The sequence below is a fragment of the Pleurodeles waltl genome, chromosome 1_1 (genome assembly GCF_031143425.1).
Source record: "Pleurodeles waltl isolate 20211129_DDA chromosome 1_1, aPleWal1.hap1.20221129, whole genome shotgun sequence".
In the NCBI taxonomy this organism is placed as follows: Eukaryota; Metazoa; Chordata; class Amphibia; order Caudata; family Salamandridae; genus Pleurodeles; species Pleurodeles waltl.
Genome location: NC_090436.1, coordinates 182,819,818 through 182,842,371, shown reverse-complemented (window position 1 = coordinate 182,842,371; position 22,554 = coordinate 182,819,818). Strand labels below are relative to the sequence as shown.

The 22,554-nt window shown below is 41.6% G+C and overlaps 1 protein-coding gene across 1 annotated transcript in view; it reads right to left on the bottom strand.

The window, feature by feature from the left end:
* Positions 1–8,550: 8,550 nt before the first annotated feature.
* Positions 8,551–22,554, bottom strand: part of GRP (gastrin releasing peptide) — a 35,497-nt gene continuing 21,493 nt past the window's right edge. The window contains exon 3 of the mRNA XM_069242258.1: positions 8,551–8,943. Within this exon, the coding sequence (XP_069098359.1) occupies positions 8,890–8,943 (54 nt within the window). The 3' untranslated portion in view covers positions 8,551–8,889. The remainder of the gene's footprint in view (positions 8,944–22,554) is intronic.

The window sequence follows — 22,554 nt, the reverse complement described above, 5'->3', positions numbered from 1 at the left end:
GATAGTAAGTACATACCAGGCAAGGACAATGCTATAGCCGGTATGTTGTTGAGATTATCAGTGCAGGATGTTGAAGAAGGAAAAATTGATGATAACAAAGAAAGTTGTTTTGTTGCTTGTGTGGATGTTGGAGACATTAAGGCAATAGTAATAGTTATATAGTGAATATTTTCTTTTTTTGGTTGAATGTGTTCTTTCTATTGCCTTATACTTTGTACTAGGAGTTTTCTCAAATTTTCTTGTAATAAACATTACTTGATTTAAAAAAAAAGAGATGTTATGCCCTAGCCTCCGCGTTATGAGGTAATAGAATGTAGAGAGGTGGAACGTGGCTGAGGTGGTCACGTAGGGAGCATTCAAGAGTTATCACTTGGATTGCTCCATAGGTGACTACCTCGCAATGGCTTTTCATGTGCACTGGAAGACAATAAAAATATATTCTCAGAAGCCAATTCCTACCTTTGTGGTCTTTGATCTCTACACATTGTGTAATGGACTTTGGGTACAAAGAAGTGAGAATGCCCTACCAACCTTATCCATGTGGCTTTGTCAATGCCAAAGTACTCCATTGGCGGTGGTTTGAATGAAAGTGAGAAACTGAAATGCACCCAGAATCACAAGGGCGCATGAAGTGTAGATATAACTGCCAGGTTGCCAGGTGACTGAAAACCACACACTGTTCAGTATTATTCACTATTGCAGAAACTCAGCAGCTACTTTCAAATGGACTATTATCACAAATATTTCTAAAGGGAGTTCTACAGCTTAAGAGTGAAAACTCGTCGTGAAACACTATGACGGTGTCTGCAGCGCCCTGCCTATGTGCTGGACAGGAGCAATCCATGGGCTGCACGCACAAAGAACTTTTCAGCAGGTGCTTTCAAATCGCAAGTTTCGGAAGTTATTGATAAACACAGCGCCCCCCTAAGGTCGGCGCCCGGTGCGGTCGCACCGCTCGCACCGCCCAAAAGCCGGCCCTGCCATGGGGTGTGTACCAATGGGGAGCAAGAGCGAGGGTGTGTAATAATAAAGTGGCAGTTGTCAAGTTATGGTGATGTTCCCCCACCTACGCCTCTGTTGGTTTAGTCGGGAGTGGTTTCGTCCATTTGTTAATAAAAGGACTAACCTCAGATGCCACGGGGTTAGTCACTAAAAAAGAAGACTATATGCTGTGTATTTCTGGGGACCTGGAGAGTTATTGCACGTGGCCGATTAATACTACCAGAGACATCAGTATCACCCATAAGTAAAGTGCAGCAACACAAGGCCCATTTCAACTTCGGAATCACAGCTTTTCTAAACAATGTTGTAAATAAAAACAACTCTGTTGAATGTTTAGAGCCTAGCGCTTTATTTGATATTTAGGAGATTCTTTTGTTATCTTTGCTGATACCTGCAAGCAACTGGTTTGTCTTTCTACCTCCACGTCTATTCTTTTTTATCGCATTTTTAATATGTACTTTTACTGTACTTAATTTAGAGACTGTGGAGACTGACGGTTGGTTAGAGGCAGTTTGAGAACATTCACGAGGTATTTGCATGAGCTTACCTGCACATGCACGTCTCCGTCAGAGCGCCCATCTCAGGTTTTACCAATGAGCCACCCAGTCCGTGCTTGCGCTATGATGCAGCAAATCATTCCCGGTGTGTTCCACTCGAATATATCTGCAACGCTCTGTGACACTATCCTGTTATTTTCATCTAAACAGCGGCATTCACAGGCGTTTTCCCATCTGCGACTGTTGCAATGTGTTTAACTGTTATTTGTCACACTGCCTCATTTAATCTATTTTCAGTAAATACCTGAGTTTCGTGTTCTCTCCATTTCAGTTGTGATGTTAGGCTAATGCCATGATCCATTGTCATATACGTAGTTTATATTTGTATTCACCTGTGCATCTCGTACTGCGTCATGAGATGCACAGGGATGGTTAAGAATGCCTTTATTTAACGTGTAATGGTGTTCTGACCTCGGGCTCACTGGAGTGACCGTTGGAGTGAGTATTCTGGCAGCGGCTTCAATGGAGCAAAGAGTTAGTCCTAGGCTTCTCCATTCATGAGACGTAATAAAGTGTCTAACTTTAATTACACCTGGGTGGCTGCATTTTTCCCATGCTACATAATTTGGCAACGAGGGTGGTGAAGCAAAGGAAGCCCGTCAACATTTTTGTAGTGTTCTCACAAGTGCGTGTTCTGGACCTATTCTACGGTAGCTGCTTGGCTGCACCCTTTTTTTACGCTGTCTTCTTGCCGGTACCTCAGGGATCCCGGAGGAGTCACCACCACTTGACCGGGTCCATTTATTTTGACCACTTACGGCGTTTCATCTTATTTGCAGCACATTCCCCAACAGATCTCAGGCGTGCACTGCAGCCCAAGCCGGCACTCCAGCTTTCACAGACTCGCTCAATGTCAACGTGTCTCTTACGTTGGAGAGCTGCCATCTTACCTTGGGCTCACACAGTGTTAGACGCACTTGTGCCTGATGTTACCTTTGCTCATGTTGTGATACCCTTGGTTACTCCAGTGACACGCACACCACTCATCAGCCTGTAAACTTTACTCTTCAATCAGATCGTTGTTGACAGGCACACCATAACGAGGTATTTATAACTCATCGGTGAAAGGCACCCCACCTTTCAGCCTGTTCTTCCTCAATGTTGTTTTCTTGTCAGTGACAGGCACACCACTTAAATGTACAATGTATATATGACTTGTTTTGGTCACTGTGATTGTCAGTCACATCTAGGGTGTTAGGGATCAAGCTGATTTGTATTAGCCACTGTATAACATTTTACTATAACCAGTCACAGCTGGGAGGTCAAGGTTCACGTATCACACTTTCATTGTTCTGTTCAATTTATTCAATATTTAGTTGTCATATTGACGTCTCACGGTTTCTGTAATATTTTATGAATTAGCCATGGCCATGACAAATGTTCCCCAGTATGCGCATATCACACCATTTTTACAAAAAGCAGACAAACCACCTCGGCCATGGAAACAATGGTTTCACACATTTGATAACTACTTAATAGTTATTGATGCAACACAAATTGATTCTGAGAGGAAAATTGTACTTCTTTTCAGTCATCTGGGACCAGAGGGACATCACGTTTATGGTATCATACCAGAATTGGATGCTCCTTCAGATAGTTTTAAATCATGGGATGAATAAGCAAAAGCTATGGCACGTCTTACAAACGCATTTTCTGAAAGCCCCGTGTATTTCCACAATATTACAAATCCTTTAAATGCAACAGAGCAATGTGGAACCAGCAGAGTATATATCAGCCTTAAGAAAATTAATATCAATGCACAATTTTCGTGACTCTCTTGAAACATACTTTAGGGACCAATTTGTTTACAGCTGTGCCTCAAAGAAAATTCAAGAAAAGTTACTGAGTTGTACAGACCCAAATTTATCTGAGATAATCAACACCATGAAAGGCATTGAGAGGTCCATTGTTTCAAGCAAACTCATAGCTGCTCAATTTGTAGCGCAAGGGGTATCGACTTTGGATTTACCTGGTGAGATGGATGCTATTGCTGCCATCTCTATATGGAATACAAATATGAAAGTTGCTCAGAAGAAACATTCTACTTTATGTCAAGGATGTGGATCCAAATTGTAATGCATGCCTTTTGATTTGGCCTCTGCAGCAAGTGTGTTCCAAAGTTTATGGACACAATTTTGATGGGAATTCCTGGAGTTCAAGCCTTCCAGGATGATGTTCTTATTTTTGCTGAAACTGTCAGAGAATACAATTTGATTCTTGAAAGAGTGCCATGTATATTTCAGGATGTTGGCATCATATTAAGAAAATTGAAATATTAATTCTATGTCAATCAATTATATTAGTTGGGTCACTGTACATCTGATCAGAATATCAAACCCAAAATGTCTTTAGTTCAAGGCATTCAGGATACTTTTCCACCCAACAACAAAGACACCTTAAGCTCATTTCAAGGCCTTTGTGAATACTATTTATGGCTATGTCTTGGTTGAGCAGCCCTTGAGGCAACGTCTCAAAAAGTATCAGAAATTTGTATGGTCTGATGATTATGCTGGAGCTTTTGAAAAGGTCACGTTATTAATACTTATGTTCAAATTCTGTCTGCTTTACAGCTGGAAAACCTTGTTTTTTGATGGCTAGTGCCAGTCAACTAGGTTTGAGTGCCATTCTGTCACAGTAGATGGGCAGTAAAGAACACATTATTGCCTTTGCTTCCCTGACACTTACTCCTACTGAGGCTAATTATAGCACTATAGAACGAGAAGCGTTGGCATGTTCATGGCCTGTTGAAAAATTCTGTACATTCCAGTGGGGCACACCGTTCCATTTTTACACTGATCGCAAGCCATTAATATACAGCTTGATGGTAATGGCACTGGGAAAGCTTCAGCGAGATCACTGATAATTCCGTAAAGATTGCAATAATACAATTTCTGTATCAAGTATCTTCCAGGAGGTAAGAACTCAAGGGCTGATTGTCGAGGATGCCCTTGGAAGTAAGGGTAACAGTAGATTTGGTGGATGACGTGGAATGCATGGTAGCACAGACTGGTGATGGGAGTGCGGAACAAAATTGCGTGATTTCTATGTAGGAGTGGTAAGAGGCACTGGAAAAAGATGTCTCATTACAAGGGGTGATCAAGTGTGTAAGGAATGGGTAGCCAAAGGAAAGAATGTAGAACCTATTTTAAAATCTTTTGCACATAAATCAGAAGAGCTTTCATTGTGGATGGGTTTTTGCCGAGACATGATATGCTCATTCCACCTTTGTCTTTAAGAAAGTTTTTGTTTACCATTTCACAAGCAGGCCATCTAGGTGTAACTGCCACTGTACATAGTCTCGGACAATTTTATTGGTGGCCAGGAATGAATGCCTAGGTTAACAACTGGGTGTTTGAGTGTGCTCTGTGTATGGTTTCAGACAGACATTGAAGAACATCTGAAACCAAGTTACATGCGGTCCCTTTGCCTGATGGTCTGTGGGTCAAGGTTGTCATGAACTTTGTTGGACCTTTTGATCTATTGTCCAGTAACAATAAATATTTGCTTGTGCTTACCAACTATTTCTACAAGTGTTTTTTTATGAGTTTTGTCCCAATATCAGACTCAAATGTTGTCATTAATTTTCTAGAAAATAAGGTTAACATTAAAGGACCCCCCAGGGAAATAGTTACAGATAATGGGACTCATTTAAAGTCACATCAATGAAACATTTCATTGAAAGTTATCACATCAAGCGTCTTAATGTAGCACTATATTCGCCCACCTCCAATGGTCTTGTTGAGGAAGTCAACAGTTTCTTAAAGGAAGGTGTACAAACGGTATGGTCATCTGGAATTCAAGTGGAAAAGATTGCAAAAACAAAAGTATGGAACTGCCTAGTAACTCCTCATAGTGTGACAGGTGCATCTCCTTTCAAACTGTTGTGGATTAGGTCTCCAAGAAGTGCTTTGAGACCTGATTGGGTTAAAGGCCTTATTGGTTCAGATATGAATGTAGACGTTAAGGAGGTGACTAAGAGAAAACAGCTTGCCATGGAAGAGTACTTTGACAGGAAACATAACACTAAAGTTGTTGCCTTCAGAATTGAAGATCGGGTTCTCATTAAAAAACCCAACAGGGTCAGAAAAGGGGAATCTAAGTTCACTCTTCCTTTCAGGATTTCCAAAGTCTCTAAAGTTCTCTATAGGTGTCAGAAGCATAGGATGGTGGAGCAGACAAAGCTTAAGCAGGCTAGGAACAGTGCTTAATTTGTAAATAAAAACATGCCGGTGCCCAAAGCTCTCCTCTTAAACACGCAGCTGCTGCAATTAAATGTGCAAACACGGAATACTGAGGCAGCGTAATCCTGAAGCATCTCCATTTACAGCCACTCCCCGCCCTTTAACTCACACTAGCAGCTTTCTGCTTTCTCCCATTGTGACGCTTTTTCGTTTTTCTATTCCTCCGTCTTTCCCATATGTGTCTTTTGAGGCAGAAGACGAAGCGCCGGTCCTCAAAAATAAGTGCTGGTGCTCCGCACAGGAAACATCAAGCACAAATTAAGCACAAGCTAGGAGGATTCAAGAGGTCAAACAGAAAGGGGCTACCATGCGCGATGAACACACAAAAGTGAGTAGTTGGTTCTATGTTGAGGCAGGATGTTTACCCGCAAATCATAGCTCGAATGGTAAGGGAAATGTGATCTTTCAGTCAGGTACCGAGTCATTGAGTCCCAGTAGCATTAATGAATCTTCCTCAAATTTGAGTTCTGAAGCTATGTCTATTCCTGTCTCGGAATCTTCTTGTGAATCTGTCAACGATTCTGTACAAAGATCAAGATGTTGTTGCAATGTTTCTTTTCCAACAAGGAATATTATTTACAATGATAATCAATAGTGTGTGTATACTAAAGCTCTCTTTTTAGTTTGTTTTGTTTTGTTTGTATAAGGGGAAGGATGATGTTATATACATTGTTTGTATTTATGTTCACCTGCGAGTCTCGTGCTGCTCCATGAGATGCACAGGGATGGTTAGACTGTTTTTATTTAACATGTCATGCTGTTCTGAATTCAGGCTCGTTGGAGTTTGTATTCTGACGGTGGCTGCGATGGAGCAGAGTCAGTCATGGGCTTCTCTGTTCATGAGACATAATAAAGTCTCTAACTTTAACTACACTGTACTAGTTGCATTCTTCCCATGCTACATCTATGTTCAGTATTTTACTTCAGAATGTGAAACTTTTTCTCCAAGTTGATGTTTATGATTTAATGTGTTTTTGTGGGGGTGGTTCAGAGTGAATGGGTATACCTGCTCTTCTGTTTCCATGTGTGTTTTGCACATCAGTGTGACATGTGTCACCAAGCACCCTGATTCAATTTACATTTCGAGGGTCTGATCGCACATTTATTCCTTTTACATGTAAAGTTTGTTTTTTCATTGCGGAGCGTGCCTATAGTTTTAGCGAGAGCGAAGTGTATGAAGTATGTGTTTAGTATGCAAACTCATGTGAGTGCCAACTCTGTACATCCTTACTTCATTCCTTTTCATCTCTGTGGTGGCACCCTCTTTTCACACTTTCATCCTTGTTTCTGTTGAGGCCCTAGATTTGGTTGCACCCAATGGTTGATAGTGATTTCCCTCATTAGTGAAATTCAGCAAAGGCTGTGTCCCTGCTTAGGCTCACTTTGTTTCCCTCCCTCACTGGAGATATTCGTAGAGTTGTGACCCTATGATTTGCAGTGATCTCTCATTTGCTAATTGAGATGTACGTACACGTACATATGCTTGTTTCGGTGGTTAGAAAGGGTAGAGTTTAGTCGCATTCTTTGTTTTACGATAGTCACCCTTGATGGTTGAGATGAGCCTGATCTGTATTGTCCTCCCTCAGGGATGAGGAGGTATTGTTAGGGTCATATTGCATTGCCCCCTTAACTTGCAAAAGTCCTTCCGCAGTAGCTGAGGAAATGTTCTGTTGCACTCTGTTTTACAATGATCTTCTTTAGTGGTTGAGGTACATCAAGGCCTTATCATCATCCCTCAAAGGTTGAGGAGATGTTGTTAGGGTCATGTTGTGCTGCACCCTAAAATTGCAAACGTCCTTCCTCAGTGGTAAGACTATGATTTTCATGTTGTATTGTAGTCCATCCTAGATTTCCACCTCACTGGTAGAAGAAATGTTGTCAAGGTCTTTCTGTGTTGCACCCTGTGTTTTAGGAAATCACCCTCAGTGGTTGAGGACACGTTCTTCCATGTGGTATACTGGAGTGGGTGTCCTGTACTCCACAGCCACATTTTCGTTTGTGAGCCCTGTTCTGTGTGTGTTTTTCCATGTATTTATGCATTTTCATTTGTCTCTTTCTTGGTTTGTTGCGGTTGACACTGTCACTCTTGGTTCTCTATCAAGTGAGACTGGTCAACTTATTTTAATGTGTGTATTGATGGTGGTGAATATAGTTGTTTCCTTTACAGATGCGGGTCTGTGTTGTGGATTGGAATGGGCTTCATATGTATGTGGTTTGTGAATGTGCTGACTTGACTTCTACATCTCAGTGCCTTTGCCCTCATAACACTTTAGCATTATGTTGTATCCTTTGGTAGCTCATTTTTCTGTGCATTTCCCATTACTTATTTGTATATTTTGCGAGGAAGGGAGATGTGCTTTCCTTTCATACCTGTTTCCTATGTGTGCTATCTTGCCTTTTCTGTTCCCTTTGACATCGTAGAATGTGATGTGATGGAGGTTTATTGATGGTGTGCCCAAGGCAGTTGGACCTGGGCTGAGCTACTGGTAACATATGCTCCTGGTGGGGTCTGCTATACATATTTGTAGCTATATCTATGCCCTGTACCTAAGCCTCCTATTGCTATCAAGCTGTCTGCATGTTACTACCAAGGTGTCTGCATGTTACTATCAAGGTGCCTGCATGTTACTATCAAGGTGTCTGCATGTTGCTGTGCTTCCTACGTTGTAACTATCTTCATTACACCCTGCCGCTGAAAAGAAACTGCTTGAACCCTGAATTGTCGCCTTTTATTACCTTTGTGGCTCAACAACGTTTACCTTTATTTATTGACTTTAAATCAATATTACTTCAACCTCAAAAGATGAACAGCTCAGACACTGATGTGGTAAAATAAAGCAATGTAATTGAAAGACAGTTCCACATTAATTATTTACAGCAAAGCAGTACAAACAAGACTTATCTGCTTGAAACCACACATTTAGTTAATTCTGAACACACAATTGTCATGTATTTTACACCATGATAAATTCCCGTTTACAGAAAGGAAATAGCATTTGTTATCTGCTACAATCAAATGTTTGCCAGACTTGTCTCTTTCGGGTGTATTTCCTGTCTCCAAAATTCAGTATTATTCTCCTCAATCATTTTCAGCTGGGAGAATTTTCTTTCATGTTCATAACTTGAACTAGATAATCCAACATCTAGGAATGGAAACAGAGATTACATTCAATAATTAGTATTCAACAGTCACAAAAAAATGTTGCACTCTTTATTAGGCTAAATCCATAGTATACACATCTGAAAATACCCTACAACTCATTAAGGATCGCAAAAGGGAGATCAACAAGCAAGCTAAAAGATGCTACCCCTCCTTGACTTGCCTTTAGTACTCCTGACAATGCCATTGTTGCTCCTGGTCTCGATTTGTAAAGGCAGCAGCAGCAACACAAAGTAAACAGAGCACTATGGACTTCTTCATTCAGTGGTGGCCTATCGGAGGGTGTCTGGGCTACGCCCCCCTCCCTTTACAGTGCATGATGAGTGTTTGTCAGGCTGAGCAAATGTCAGTGTGACAAATACTCATCATGTTATCATTCAGGTAGCCAGGCATATCTCATGTGCGGGCTTAAGCCCAGAGAGCAATGACATCATCAGCCTAGCAAAGCCCTGTAAGGATTCGCCTCCTGATGACAAAGGTGAGCATCACTGAGAGAGTCCGCCCTGGATGCTTTAGGTTTCAGCCCTGCAGTGCCCTGGGCTGACTGTGAATCAGTGAAGCCTCACAACACCATTTCCCAGCTCATGTCTCATTTCCCAACAGAGTGGGGCAGGATAGGCAAGTCTCACTTATCCCACCTCACCCTGTGACCACTTAGAAAAGGTCCTCCTTTAATTGGCTTTCACTTGATAGCGTTAGCCGATGAGCCGAGGTGGTTGGATATTCCTGTTCCTGTTGCCTGAGGTTGCTCAAAGCTTCCATCTCGTTCCCTGGCCATTATGCTTCTCCCACCTGTGACCCACGGGTCCTTCCTTTCTGCTGTGTCCCACCAGGTATGTGCTTAATTGAATGTTTGGATGCATGCCTGTACCTATTAATGTGTGTATATTTGGGTGCATATGCTTGCAAATGGGTTGGAGTATGTCTTTCTTTATGTGTTACGAATGGGGGGGGGGTGAATATGCCGATGTGTGTGCTTGTAAATAGATGGATGAGAGTATGTACACCGATGTCACCCTACAACTTCTAGAAGTAAGTAGCCTCCATTGTCTGCATCCAAAAACTGTGAACTCGTAAAGCCTGTGCTGAGCAAATTAACAGGCATCGCAAATGCAAAAAACACAATCGAAATGTACAAAGGAGAGTTTAATTGACTTTACAACACAATATAGCCACATTGCAGCATTTCTGAATAACTAGGAGAATTGGTGTCCCCTTTTTCTTGCAACTCACAGATATGTGATTAATGGAGGGCGAATGCAGAAATGGTTGCAAACCTTTGATACTAAAGCAACTCCTGAAAGGAGGTAGTATTTATTTGTTAATGGCATCTTCCACTTTGTGAATGTGAGCTACAGGCAACTCAGAGAGCAACTAGCAATATATGTGAGTACTGCCGGCTCTGCTTGGTGTCACCTATTTTACATTATTTCTTTTTATTGCATCTCCTATCCTTTAAAGGGACAGGGACAAATGCTCCAGCCGTGGTATTTTGAAAATTTGATGAATGGCTGGAGGCTTATTGTCTCTGGCCGGCCAGCCTCCAGCACTGCATCTACATCCATACTCAAACATTCACAAATGGAATCCTGCCTCATCAGTGCACATGAGTTAGAGTTCCTGGTGGTGGCTAGATGAAGGAGAGGTGATGTGATCCGCTATGCATCCCTCCTAACTTCCAGCCTTCTGATGTCTTTGCCCTTTCACTGAGCGCATCAACATGGCTCTGCGTTTCACATTCTGTCCTCGTGTTCCCAGTGCCAACTGAGGATTCCCTCTGTCAGACTGAGCCGCCCTCTTTCACCCGCCTCTCTCCACACAGCTGCTCTATCAGTGCTGTAACCGGCTCCAGCTGGTTGACTCTGGATGAAGGGTTCTCTCATGGTAAGTCAGCATGTTCCTGCGGTGCCAGGATGCTCATCGTGGTGTTTTCTGTGGGTATTCTCTTTGGTGAGAGTATGATACCTCAACAAGAACTGCAACACTGAGGAAGGCGAGGAACCACAATATTGTGGTGAGAGGTCTACAACGGTGAGGCTTATCAGGTGTGAATGTTGAAGTACTGATCACAGCCTTGAGATTGCAAAACATTAGCTGAACCCCCTTTCTTTAAATTCGGATAAATGCGTTGATTTTTTTTTTTAATCTTATATGGGCAAACTGGACCCAAAGTTATTGGAGCACTTTACATGAGCACCAGTTACATTACACATTCATTTTCTTGTAGACACGGAGAGATTATGTGATGTGCCCAGATCTGACACTGATACCTGGTTCCCCGTTCCAAAGTCGGTAGCTCTGGACAGTTGCCACATACTACCCCCATCTCTCCTATCATAACACCTATCCTATCTCATGTGTTTCACATGTTCAATATTTAGGCAGTAAGGGCTGCATTTAATTTTGTACAATATATAAATTGAGTATCTCTCCTGGTGATCACCCATATTAAACCTCGTGCATCTTATTTGCGAAACTTGATTCAGGGGATGGCAGATAGAAACACCGCCAGCTAAACCTCTGAAACCAAAGCTTGTTTAAAACTGAGGAGTCGAATCAAAAAGCACGTTGAACTCTAAAAACGTAAAGATGAATAGCCCACAACCAGAGTCAGCGCTAACACAGATTAAAGCGGCCAAGAAAATCTGTGCCAGCACGATCCAAAATTGTGGCCTAAACCCAGAATAATCTGTCAAATCAACAAAGGAGAAGCGATATAGCGTCTACTGAATTGGGCAATGTGATCAGTCAGATAAAATCATCAGGCACATTAGAGACCTCTACTTTGTTGCCGCCCTCTGTTCATCACACCCTCCCCTACCTCCTGGTTTCTCAGGTTTTGTCACGAGTACTCTTAAACCACAAGACACCATGAGCGACAACAATGTACGATTTTAGGCATCAAGTGACATATTTCCACTGTTTTCGGCTTTCAAAAATAAGCAAAAATCAGAAAGCAGGGAAAAGAGTTTAGTACTAGATACTAATCAACGATTCTCCCCGCCCTCAGAGAGGATGGCATCTTTATCGCAAATAGGCACCGTGACTCCCAAGCCGGGGGGCAGCAGTGAACAGCGGTCCACAGCTGATATATTGGCAAAAGAGATCTACACAGATCGAGCTCTGATCATGACTGAGACCGTGCACCGGAAGTGTGTTTGCTACTAGAGAATATCGTGGAGGAGGTGAGGCAGCTGGAAGAGCTTTAAACAGACAGCGCCGCCTTGCTTAAGGAGTGTCTAGATAAGTTGGAGAATAAGATGACCCAGTAAGTGTGGAGACCGAGGAGACAGGACTGCACATTTCTGAATCTGAAGGAAAACTTCTCACAATAATAGATCGGAATGCACACCTAGTGAAATAAATAATCCACTTACGGAACAAATAAAATTAGATGGAAAAATGCTCTGATCTGGTTGAGTCATTGATAAGGACACGTTCTCCCAGAACAAACCTAAGACCTTACAGTATTGCGGACATATAGAGTCTGATTTATACTTTTTTAGCACCGTTTAATGTTTTTGAGTTTGCGCCACTTTTGCGACAAAAAATTACGCAAATGCGGCGCTAAAAAAGTATAAGTCACGCCCATAGAGTCCCTTTGCAGGTATCATCAAGGACTAGGTATCCCACAACCTTTTTGCTTAACTTCTCGGATTACAGGATTAAAGAGTTCATTTTACAAAAGCACTTAGGTCCAAAAGGAATATCATTCTGGGGTTTTTATGACATGTTAGCTGAAACTGCTCACAGATAAAGAGATTTTAAAACTGATCTCTCAGTTTCAAGAAGTGGACACCCTGGTGTCCCTTGTTCAGCGAGGTAAATTAAGGGTTCTCTATCTGGGAAGTTTCACTTGGTTTTAGGGTTGAAAGAAGCTCAGAACTTTCTGAAAGATATTCGCCATACTAGTTATAAGATGATCCGGATGACAGGAAGTAACAGCACATCATTGTACCAAAGGCATTGCTAAGAGATGTTGTTCAGTGTCTGATAGGAGGGTGACCCATAAGAACATGCAGGGGGAGGGCTATGGATTTCAAGCATAAAAATCCGAGGTATATGATGTTAACCTATGTTTTTATGTCTATGTGGTGGTTAAAGGTGATTGATCAATTCCAACTGTTTATAGGATGCATGGTGCATTTCACGACCTTTTTTAGCAGATGCGTAACAACAGAACTAAATTGGCACCGAGAGATGATGTATTCCTTACATCAAATAGGTGGACTGTATGTGGTGTATTGTATTTTATTGATATATTTTTCAAGGGACAAGGAGGTTGATATTGTATTTGCATTTTAGGTTTTGCTGCTCGTATGGGCTCAGTACATTATAATGATGCTACTACTGTACTCTGTGGACACACTCTATCTACCATAACTGTGCATAAGCTATTACTATATAAGTTATAATAGTAACGTTAATGCCAATGCCATTTTTTCTCACTCTGTGATAACAGACCAGTTAAGAATCCTTTCAAGTAATGTGAATGGTCTAAATAACAGGCACAAATTACAGGCTAATGAAGCTTGGAGTTTACATTGGGAATTTAAAAAAAAAACTTGACCTTCTAACATACTTACTTTGTAGATTTTGGCAACCTCAAAATGTTTGCAATACTATTATCTTTTAAAATCATCACCATTAATTAATTAATAAAGTACTTGTGTGCTAAATGCATATTTGTAAATCTTGATGCGTTATAAGCGAAAGATGCATTGCAGCACATTTTGATCTTGGGGAGAGCTAAACTACCCGCTGCTGTGGAACTATAATTGATATCCCAATTAGGGCCTACAGTGCTTAATTTGAGGCAGTGGTTGCCATTGGGACCCACTGTCACTCATTTGTGGAGAGCAGTGCTTACTTTTCCTTATCAGATATTTCCCAAGAGCAAGAGAGGGAGAAATGCACAAAGGGGAAAGAAGGATGAAAAGAAAGTTCGAAAAATTGTGACAAAGGCAGAAAGCAGTAACCTACAAGAGTGGGATAAAGAGGCAGGGAGTGTTTGGTGGTCGATTAAAGAGGCATGAATTGGATTCCAGACTGTGCAGCATTGGTATTTGGTGAGCCGGTGCCAGCTGCAGGCTTATAAGCAGAGCTGAGGGCATTGGTACTTATTCTTCTACAAATTTGGCACTTAGGGCTGCCCAACCAAAATTGTCAGGGGCAGGAGGTTCCACTTCAATAGCAGAGATTTACTTTTCCAGGGCAAGAGTCTATAATTTAAATCAGAAACATAGGAAGATTGACTCTTCACCCTACTCCCCATAGCAAGTAACGTATTGGAGAAATTTGTCAATAAGCACCTTTCTGGCTTTTTAGAAAAGCATTCAATCCTCCATCCCACACACTGAGACTGCTCTGCTAATAGCCAGAGAGGAACTCGGGCCATTTTCGACCAAGGTGGCTCAGCAGCCATAATTATGCTTGCTGTAAGTGCAGCTTTTGACACAGTTTCATACCCTATTCTCATTCAAAGGATTAAGGAAGCTGGAATTACAGGCACTGCCCATAATTGGCTTGCAGCTTTTCTGAAAAAGAGGAGCTTCCATGTCTGTGAAGAGTCCTTCTTCTCTGCCACCTACCCTATCGGATGCAGCATCCCACAAGGCTCTTTCCTAGGCCCTACACTTTTTAATTTACATGTGCTCCCCTGGTAAAGATTGTACAGGCACACAGCCTTGAACTCATGTCATATGCTGATGACACAAAGCTTATCATAGCTCTCACTCCAGAAAGAAGGCAGGCATCCTTACGATTAAACTCATGCCTAACAAAGGTCACAGACTGGCTGTCAGACAGCCTTAAGCCCAATGGTGGAAAAACAAAGGTGCTGGTTGTTGGTAACAATCTCTCAAGATGGAACAAACTAGCATGGCCAGAAAACCCAGCCAGGCAGTAAAAAATCTACGCTTCTGGCTGGACAACACATTATCAATGGACACTCAAGCCAAGAAATTGTCAGCAACATGCTTCGGACTGTTAAAAACTTTAAGGAAAGTCATTCAATGGCTTCCACCAACAACGAGGAGAGTGGTCATACATGAATTGATCAACTCTTGCCCTGACTATGGAAACTCCCTCTTTTTGGGAAGTCTCAAGTATGTTATAAGACGAGTGCAGGTCGTCCAGAATGCTGCTGCTCAAACTCTTTATAGGCTTCAGAAACACTATTCAGTTGCCTCAACCCTAGCTTCCCTGGCTTCCAGTGCAAAAATTGATCTATTTCAAAATTCTATGCATGGCCCTTTGGGCAATACATGGAAGAGGTCCCTCCCTTATTCAGCAATTTCTTATCCCTCACATTCCTAGGAGGCCTTTACAATCTGGAAACTTAAAGTTGCTGACAGTACCCAAGATCAGAAAGGAGAGATGTGGGAGACGGTCTATTGCATACCTGGGCCCTAAGTTATTGCATAATCTCCCCCTTCTAACCTTAAATTGGATCAACCATTCAGGAAACTCTGGAAAACACATCTCTTCTCATTTCAGCCCTGTTATATCCTATAAATAACTTAAGGAACCAGCAGGTGTGTCTGTCTAAGTGCTGGGAGGCCCGAACAGGTAGCAGTGCACTATTCAAAAACACCTGAACTTAACTGAACTGAATTTAGGATAAATTAGTTGCTAAATTGATCCTGAGATAACACTTTGCTTGACTATTACATGACCCTTGTATCTCTGTCATCAATTTATCTAAATCTTAAATAATAAAACTTCTGTTGTTGATGTATTTATTTTGTATCCGACAAGTTCTTAAAAATTGAAGAAAAAACATTAATACATTTTTGTATCTCCTTATTCAGAAACATACAGTTTTGTTTTAGTCATATTCTGAAAAGGTGTATTTATAGTGTTATCATTGCAAAGAGTGAAAGCAAGTTGCTCGATAGGAAGGCAAATAGAATAGAACCTGTCTGGTTCCATGCTACACTTGAAAGCATCAAGGGAATTCAAAATCAGTCTAACCTCAGCACCCCATTATATAGACTGCTTAAAACCCTCGTGAGCTGGGAAGGAAAACCAAAGCTTTTAAAAAATATAAAAGAGAATGTCTCAACTCACGAGGTCAAAGGCTTTTTCGGCATAAAATAAAAACACCACGTCTACAATCTGTTTAGTATTGAAAACATTTGAAGCTTCTATTAAATAATTTGTATTGACAAGTAGATGTGATGAAACTATTTTGCTCCGTATGTCTCAACCTAGCCGCTACACTATTATTTCTACTGGCTATTAATTTAGTTATGATTTTATGGTCAGAATTCAATAGCCTAATCGGGTAATGCAAGTTCTTTCCTGTGAGCAGTTTCAGCTAACATGTCATAAAAACCCCAGAATGATATTCCTTTTTGACCTAAGTGCTTTTGTAAAATGAACTCTTTAATCCTGTAATCCGAGAAGTTAAGCAAATAGGTTGTGGGATACCTAGTCCTTGATGATACCTGCAAAGGGACTCTATGGGCGTGATTTATACTTTTTTAGCGCTGCATTTGCGTTATTTTTTTATACAAAAGTGGCGCAAACTCAAAAATATGAAACGGTGCTAAAAAAGTATAAATCAGACCCTATATGTCCGCAATACTGTAAGGTCTTAGGTTTGTTCTGGGAGAACGTGTCCTTATCAATGACTCAACCAGATCAGAGCATTTTTACATCTAATTTTATGTGTTCCGTAAGTGGATTATTTATTTCACTAGGTGTGCATTCCGATCTATTATTGTGAGAAGTTTTCCTTCAGATTCAGAAATGTGCAGTCCTGTCTCCTCGGTCTCCACACTAACTGGGTCATCTTATTCTCCATCTTATCTAGACACTCCTTAAGCAAGGCGGCGCTGTCTGTTTAAAGCTCTTCCAGCTCCTCACCTATTCAAATCATCCCAACATTTTTAAAATGTATGCAGGAAACAAGCTTTCCCATTGGAAAGAGTTGAAATTACAGCATCAGGCTCTTCTATAAATAAAGGGTTCTGTCAGACTAAGGGCCTGATTATGACCCTAGCGGTCCAAACATCGGAATGCAGTATTATGGAATACCTGCGGGCTGGCGAGACAGTCAGTGCGGCAGCATGGGCTTCAGCTCAAAAAAAGAGAGCTGATGGCAATGCCAGCTGCACTGACTGTGCTGCCTGCACAGTCGGAATGCGCACTGTCTGCTATGGCAGACAGTGCGCATTCCGACTGTGCTGACTGGGATGTCTCTGTACTGCCCATGACATGGGCGGTGCAGGGCCCCCGTATCCCTGTCTCTGCCTTTCTGCCAGCCTTTTCATGGTGGCATCCCTGCCATGAAAAGGCCCACAGAAAGGCAAGTCATAATCAGCATGGCAGTGCCGACATCGGCACTGCCGTGCTTCACCACAGCTTTCACTGCTGCCAACGCACCAGGATCCACAATCCTGGCAGCGGGGCCAGTCTTGTGGCAGTCCGACCAACAGCATCATGATCTGGCGGTTGGACCGCCAAGGATGCGGCAGTAGGACCGCTACTGCAGGTGTGGCGGTCTTAGAACCGCTATACTCGTAATCAGGCGCTAAGTGCAGCTTCCTGCAAAAACAAAGGAGTAGGGAGTGCTTTAAGAAACAATTCCAATTTTGTTTGATCAATTTCCTGGTTCCTGGCCATTATTATAAATATTCTCCTAGTGCTCTAGAAAGATTATATTTATTTCATTTCAGTTTGTAATCTGGACTTTTCTTTTTAAACAATATACTGCACTATTCGCTGTTTCCGTTGATTTCTCCCATGAATGACGTATCTAAAGTCTCCTGAAATAATCACTTTCTTCATAATCATTTGTAAATAGGTACCATTTCTCAGATAAGTCTCTGAATAATAGTATTCTAACACTTTAGACATGCTGTGTTCAAATCGGATTTATGCATTATTATGCTTTTCATATGCTTTCATATGGTTTCCTAAACTTAATTTCCATTTTTTTATGATTTTAGTTTTACTCTTCAAGGCTATAGCCTGTGCTTGTAATTGTGCTCCCATACTTGCTTTGTAAAAAGAAATCCAAAATTTCATTCTTTAATTCAAGAACTGATATTTTATCCACTAGGAAGATTTTAGTAAACACCCATAACGTAGGAGTATTACATTTCTTAAAGCCTGCGATACTTAATTCTAGTGCAGAGTGACCAGAAAAAGACATTTGGAAAGGTGCAAAGCGGTCCAAACCGAAAAACAGAGGAAATTACGAAAAAAAATCTGTGTGACCTCGCAATGGTGCCTGTATATCGTTTTTTATCATGGAAATTTGCCCTCCTGGGCCTATTACAACATCCTTCTGACAGGAGACCAAAACCCCTGCTGCTTTAGGTTTATTCTGCCTACGGTTAGGCACTGGTGAATTTAAAGCTTGTGGCTGAAGAAAATTAAAATCATCTTCTTTATATTCTTGCATTTGAAGGGTAACAGTGGCTGAAAAAGACCTAATAAAGGGTCTGGGTTATCCTCCGCCAGGGCATACAACTTGCTGTGGTCACTTATTCAGAAAACATTAAACACCTTACCCAAACGCAGCAACATTCTTTATCATTTTGCCAGCTATGTATTTTAGCGTTCAAGCCCATGGAAAACAAATAGCAGCCCCTCTATGGCAGCAGTTGTAGAAGAAAAACATTTAAATTTCACTCAGTGTTCAAACATGGCAACATTTAAGAGTCTAGAAATTGGGATGTGGGTTTCCTGCAAAAGGCTATCAGCTGGATTATGTGTGAGAAGCCTAGCTTCAATCACCTCTAATTTCTGCCATTTGTTCAGACCATTGTTCTTCTTCTACCCCTTGCATTTTGCTGACTCAGTGTCTATGAATCACAGGCTTCAATTTCAAGTTTGATGCTACCCAGCCTTGTACAGCTGTCAGATGGCCAGTATGACAGCAGCACGGCCACCACCTTCAAGATGGTGCCCGTCTGAAGAAAAGTGATGCTGATGATTTGAGTTGCCTTGAGTGCCAGGCCTTTATCTATGTCTTCCCACTCGATTCGATTCAAATAATTTTATTCGGATTAGAGAAGTATTAAAACAAAGTAAAACACCATAAACATTGCAGTAATAATATTCAACAAGACGAAAAGACAGACCGGAGAATTTCTCTGGAAGACATGCAAGCCAATGTATATTTGCAGAGGAAGATAACCCCTAATGGAAATACACTAACTAAAAGCTCTGATGCAAACGGCACTGCTAGCTATGTAGGCTAAAAAACGCTTGTCTTAAAGTTGATAGTAAACTGTAGGTACATCAGTTACCTAAAAATAGTGTATAAAGTGACGAAAGCGCAAGATAAATTGTGCAGAATGTCAATTTGTGGGTGCACAACTAAGCTTGTTGCTTGCCCGGCTAATCAAAAGAGGCATCCCTAAAGTACAAGGTGCTTAAAATCCCTTGTGGCAGATGATATGCTAATTAGCTTTTCCTAAGGATTCAATGTGTTCAAGGCAAAAACAACGGACAGGAAAACCTCCATAGTCCAACAACAAAAACCTCTAACTAGGGTCCACTGTTAAAGTGAAACATGGAGATTAGCCTGCTATTACTGAAAGATTTATTACATAGGGGTCATAGTAGTAGTGCTTCCTGGTGTGGGTTGCTCCCTATATAAAAGGGGCAACTCGGAAACACTTATTTGAGTCCCCCAAAGAACATATAAACAAAGTATATTGATGCCTCCGGATGTTATTTTCTATAAAAAAAAGAAAGTAAAAATGTCCTAATATCAGTATAAAAGCTACAAAACAGAATAAGATGCAAAGCGGACTGAGAAAATCTTTCATCTCACAGGCATTTTATTGTCTCCTCTATCCATTGCTTCTTTTTAGGGAAAGACACCAGGACATGGGCTATGCCCAGGCGTAATCTTGTCATGACAAAATTATGTTGGATATTGATTGCACGCAGTAAATAGTGCTGTAGCCCCTCGTTTGGTATCACAGAACATTATGCATACACAGAGGGCCTAAGGGGGACATTAGGATATCTAACAACAGAGTTTTTTGTTAAGAAGCATAGGCTTCAGTTCCCTTTTGCTAAAATGTAATATACTGTTTGGACAGTCTAGGGACAGGGTGTCACCAAGCTGGACCAACTCTTGGGAGATACCCAAGAGCCATGGGATTCTCATTACCCTATCCTGTCTTAGACAATCTGATATGATTGTTTTCGTGAACCCAGTCTCCTCTTTGCACCAAATAGAGTGCCACAGCTGTACCTGTTTCAATAGAAGTAGGTCTTCCAAATATGGCAACCCCAACTCGGTAAGTACTATATCAGCCAATGTGGATTGGGGAACATCTAGTAATCACCCTAGAAATATGTTATCTTGTGTTTGGAGGATAATATGTTTAGCATAGCCCACAACCCACTGACATATTAGGCTGCTGATGTACATTTGGCTCTATAAATTGCAACCAATCCCCTGATTGGTTCACAACCTAATTTGGAGGCAAACCTAAAGATACCTTCACAGGCCGCGCCATCTTTAGCCTGATATTTTCGATGTGCTTAGACCACAATGCTAGTATTGAAGAGAATAGCAAGGCAGTAAAACACTTTGACCCTCATGATCTGTGTATCAATAATTTAGTGACTTTGGGCTTGATTTAGAGTTTGGCGGATGGAGTTACTCAGTTACAAACGTGATGGATATCCCGTCCGCCGTATTACAATTCAATTTTATCCTATGGAACTCGTAATACTACGGAGGGGATATCCATCATGGTTTTGACCCCTCTGCCAAACGCTAAATCAGGCCCTTAATGATTTACACATGCCCTCTCCAAAGATCACTCTAAATGTTTTCTTCAGGTTTATTTTAAGTTCTCTCACCTGCATGAATTCAGAGAAACTGTCTATTAAACGCTGCAGGCCATTAGCAGTCCTAGACAGTAGGGCAACATCATCTGAATAAAGGAGGACAGGGAGTACCTTGCCGTTGACCTGTGGGGGGTAAACTCTATTTATATACAGGAAGAACAGGAAGGATGCCAACATGCATCCCTGTCTGACTCTTCTCTGAATACTCAACAGTGAGGAACATTCTCCGTTCGACCTATCATGCACCTTTGCTAGTAAATTCCTATGTAGCTGAGATTGTAAAGACACAATTTCAGAAGGTGCACCCATGGAGGACAGGGCCTACCACAAAATTGTGTGAGTGGCCAGATCAAAGGCATTTGATAGATCAACAAAACATAAATGTAGGTTGTCAGACTTGGCCCTTGTGTATTTCCCTATGAGGAGGTTCAAGTTGACACATTGTTCAACTGTCACCAACCCCCTCCTAAACCCATATTGAGACTCGTGGTTAGGTATTTGAGCACGTAGGTAAAGAAAGGTATGGGAGGCCCTGATAAGCCGTTGAGACAAGACCTTAGAGAGTCAGGCCGGGGAGGCGCGGTGAGCAGTCAAAAGAGCGTCTACTACTTAGAAATTTCCTTAATCCATAAAGATCATTATCACCTATTCCAGCCCACAGATCTAAATAACATTGATCACTCAGGCCGGACGGCCCAGCCTTGATGAAGTCACTTGTGTGACGAAACACATGTTGGCTGTTTATCTACAATTATCATGCTCTTCAACACCTACGAATAAAGGCATTTTCCACTAACAAGATTCTGGACGTTTTCTTCAACCTCAAACTTTCGCTTACCTTCAACAAACCATCAGGGTTTTTCATCCCTGCAACACTTTTGGACACGACATTCTGTGTGCTCTGGCCAATTTTTCTCTAGGTTTGGCTGTGGGTACTGTGTTACCCGCTTTGGTGCCTGCTGGGTAGTAGGGCACTCGGCCTGATTGCACCAGACATTGCTCTTCCATATATATTTGTTAAAAATTACTGTGTTACTACCTAGAAGTGCGGCATCCGTCACCCTTACTACCCTTGTGTTTCTTTCACTCCCATATTGAGACTCTGTGAACACACTGTTGGCCTCAACCCAATCTTGTAACCTTTCCAGGATTACTATGCCCAGAATCTTGGCAGAGGAGTCTAGGAGGGAAAAGGGGTGGTAGCATTTATGGACGTCTTCAGAACCCTTTTTAAAAATTGTGATTACCAATGACTCAACACAAGTTGTAGAAATATAATCATTAGCTGCACCATTCAGTAATTGTGTCAGGATTGGTGCCCATAAGTCAGGCAGGTGTTTATACATATCAACTGGGTCACCATCCGGTCCTGCAGCTTTCCCATTTAGCCCTCTTTGCAATGGCCAATAGATCTTCATCTAAGGTGAACATTATAGGCTTACAGTCAATATAAAATGGGCCAGATTGGGATATATGATTATTTGCTGGATCTGGTATAGGTGGAATTCTAAAAACGTTTGAAAAATGATTTGGAATCAGGGATTCAAGATCAGGGTCTGTGTTGTTTGCAAAAAAAGGAGAGTTAATTATGTTCCAACACAAAGTCCATTTATTGGTGTTATTGGCTTCCTTCAGCTTAGACCAATCCTCCTCCTGTAGCTCCTTTTTTCCTAGCAGGCAGTGCCTCCTTGTATTATCTCCTATAAACCGCTACCAAAAGACAATCTCTGGGCGATGCTCTTGACTAGGCTTGGTCAAGCCAGCC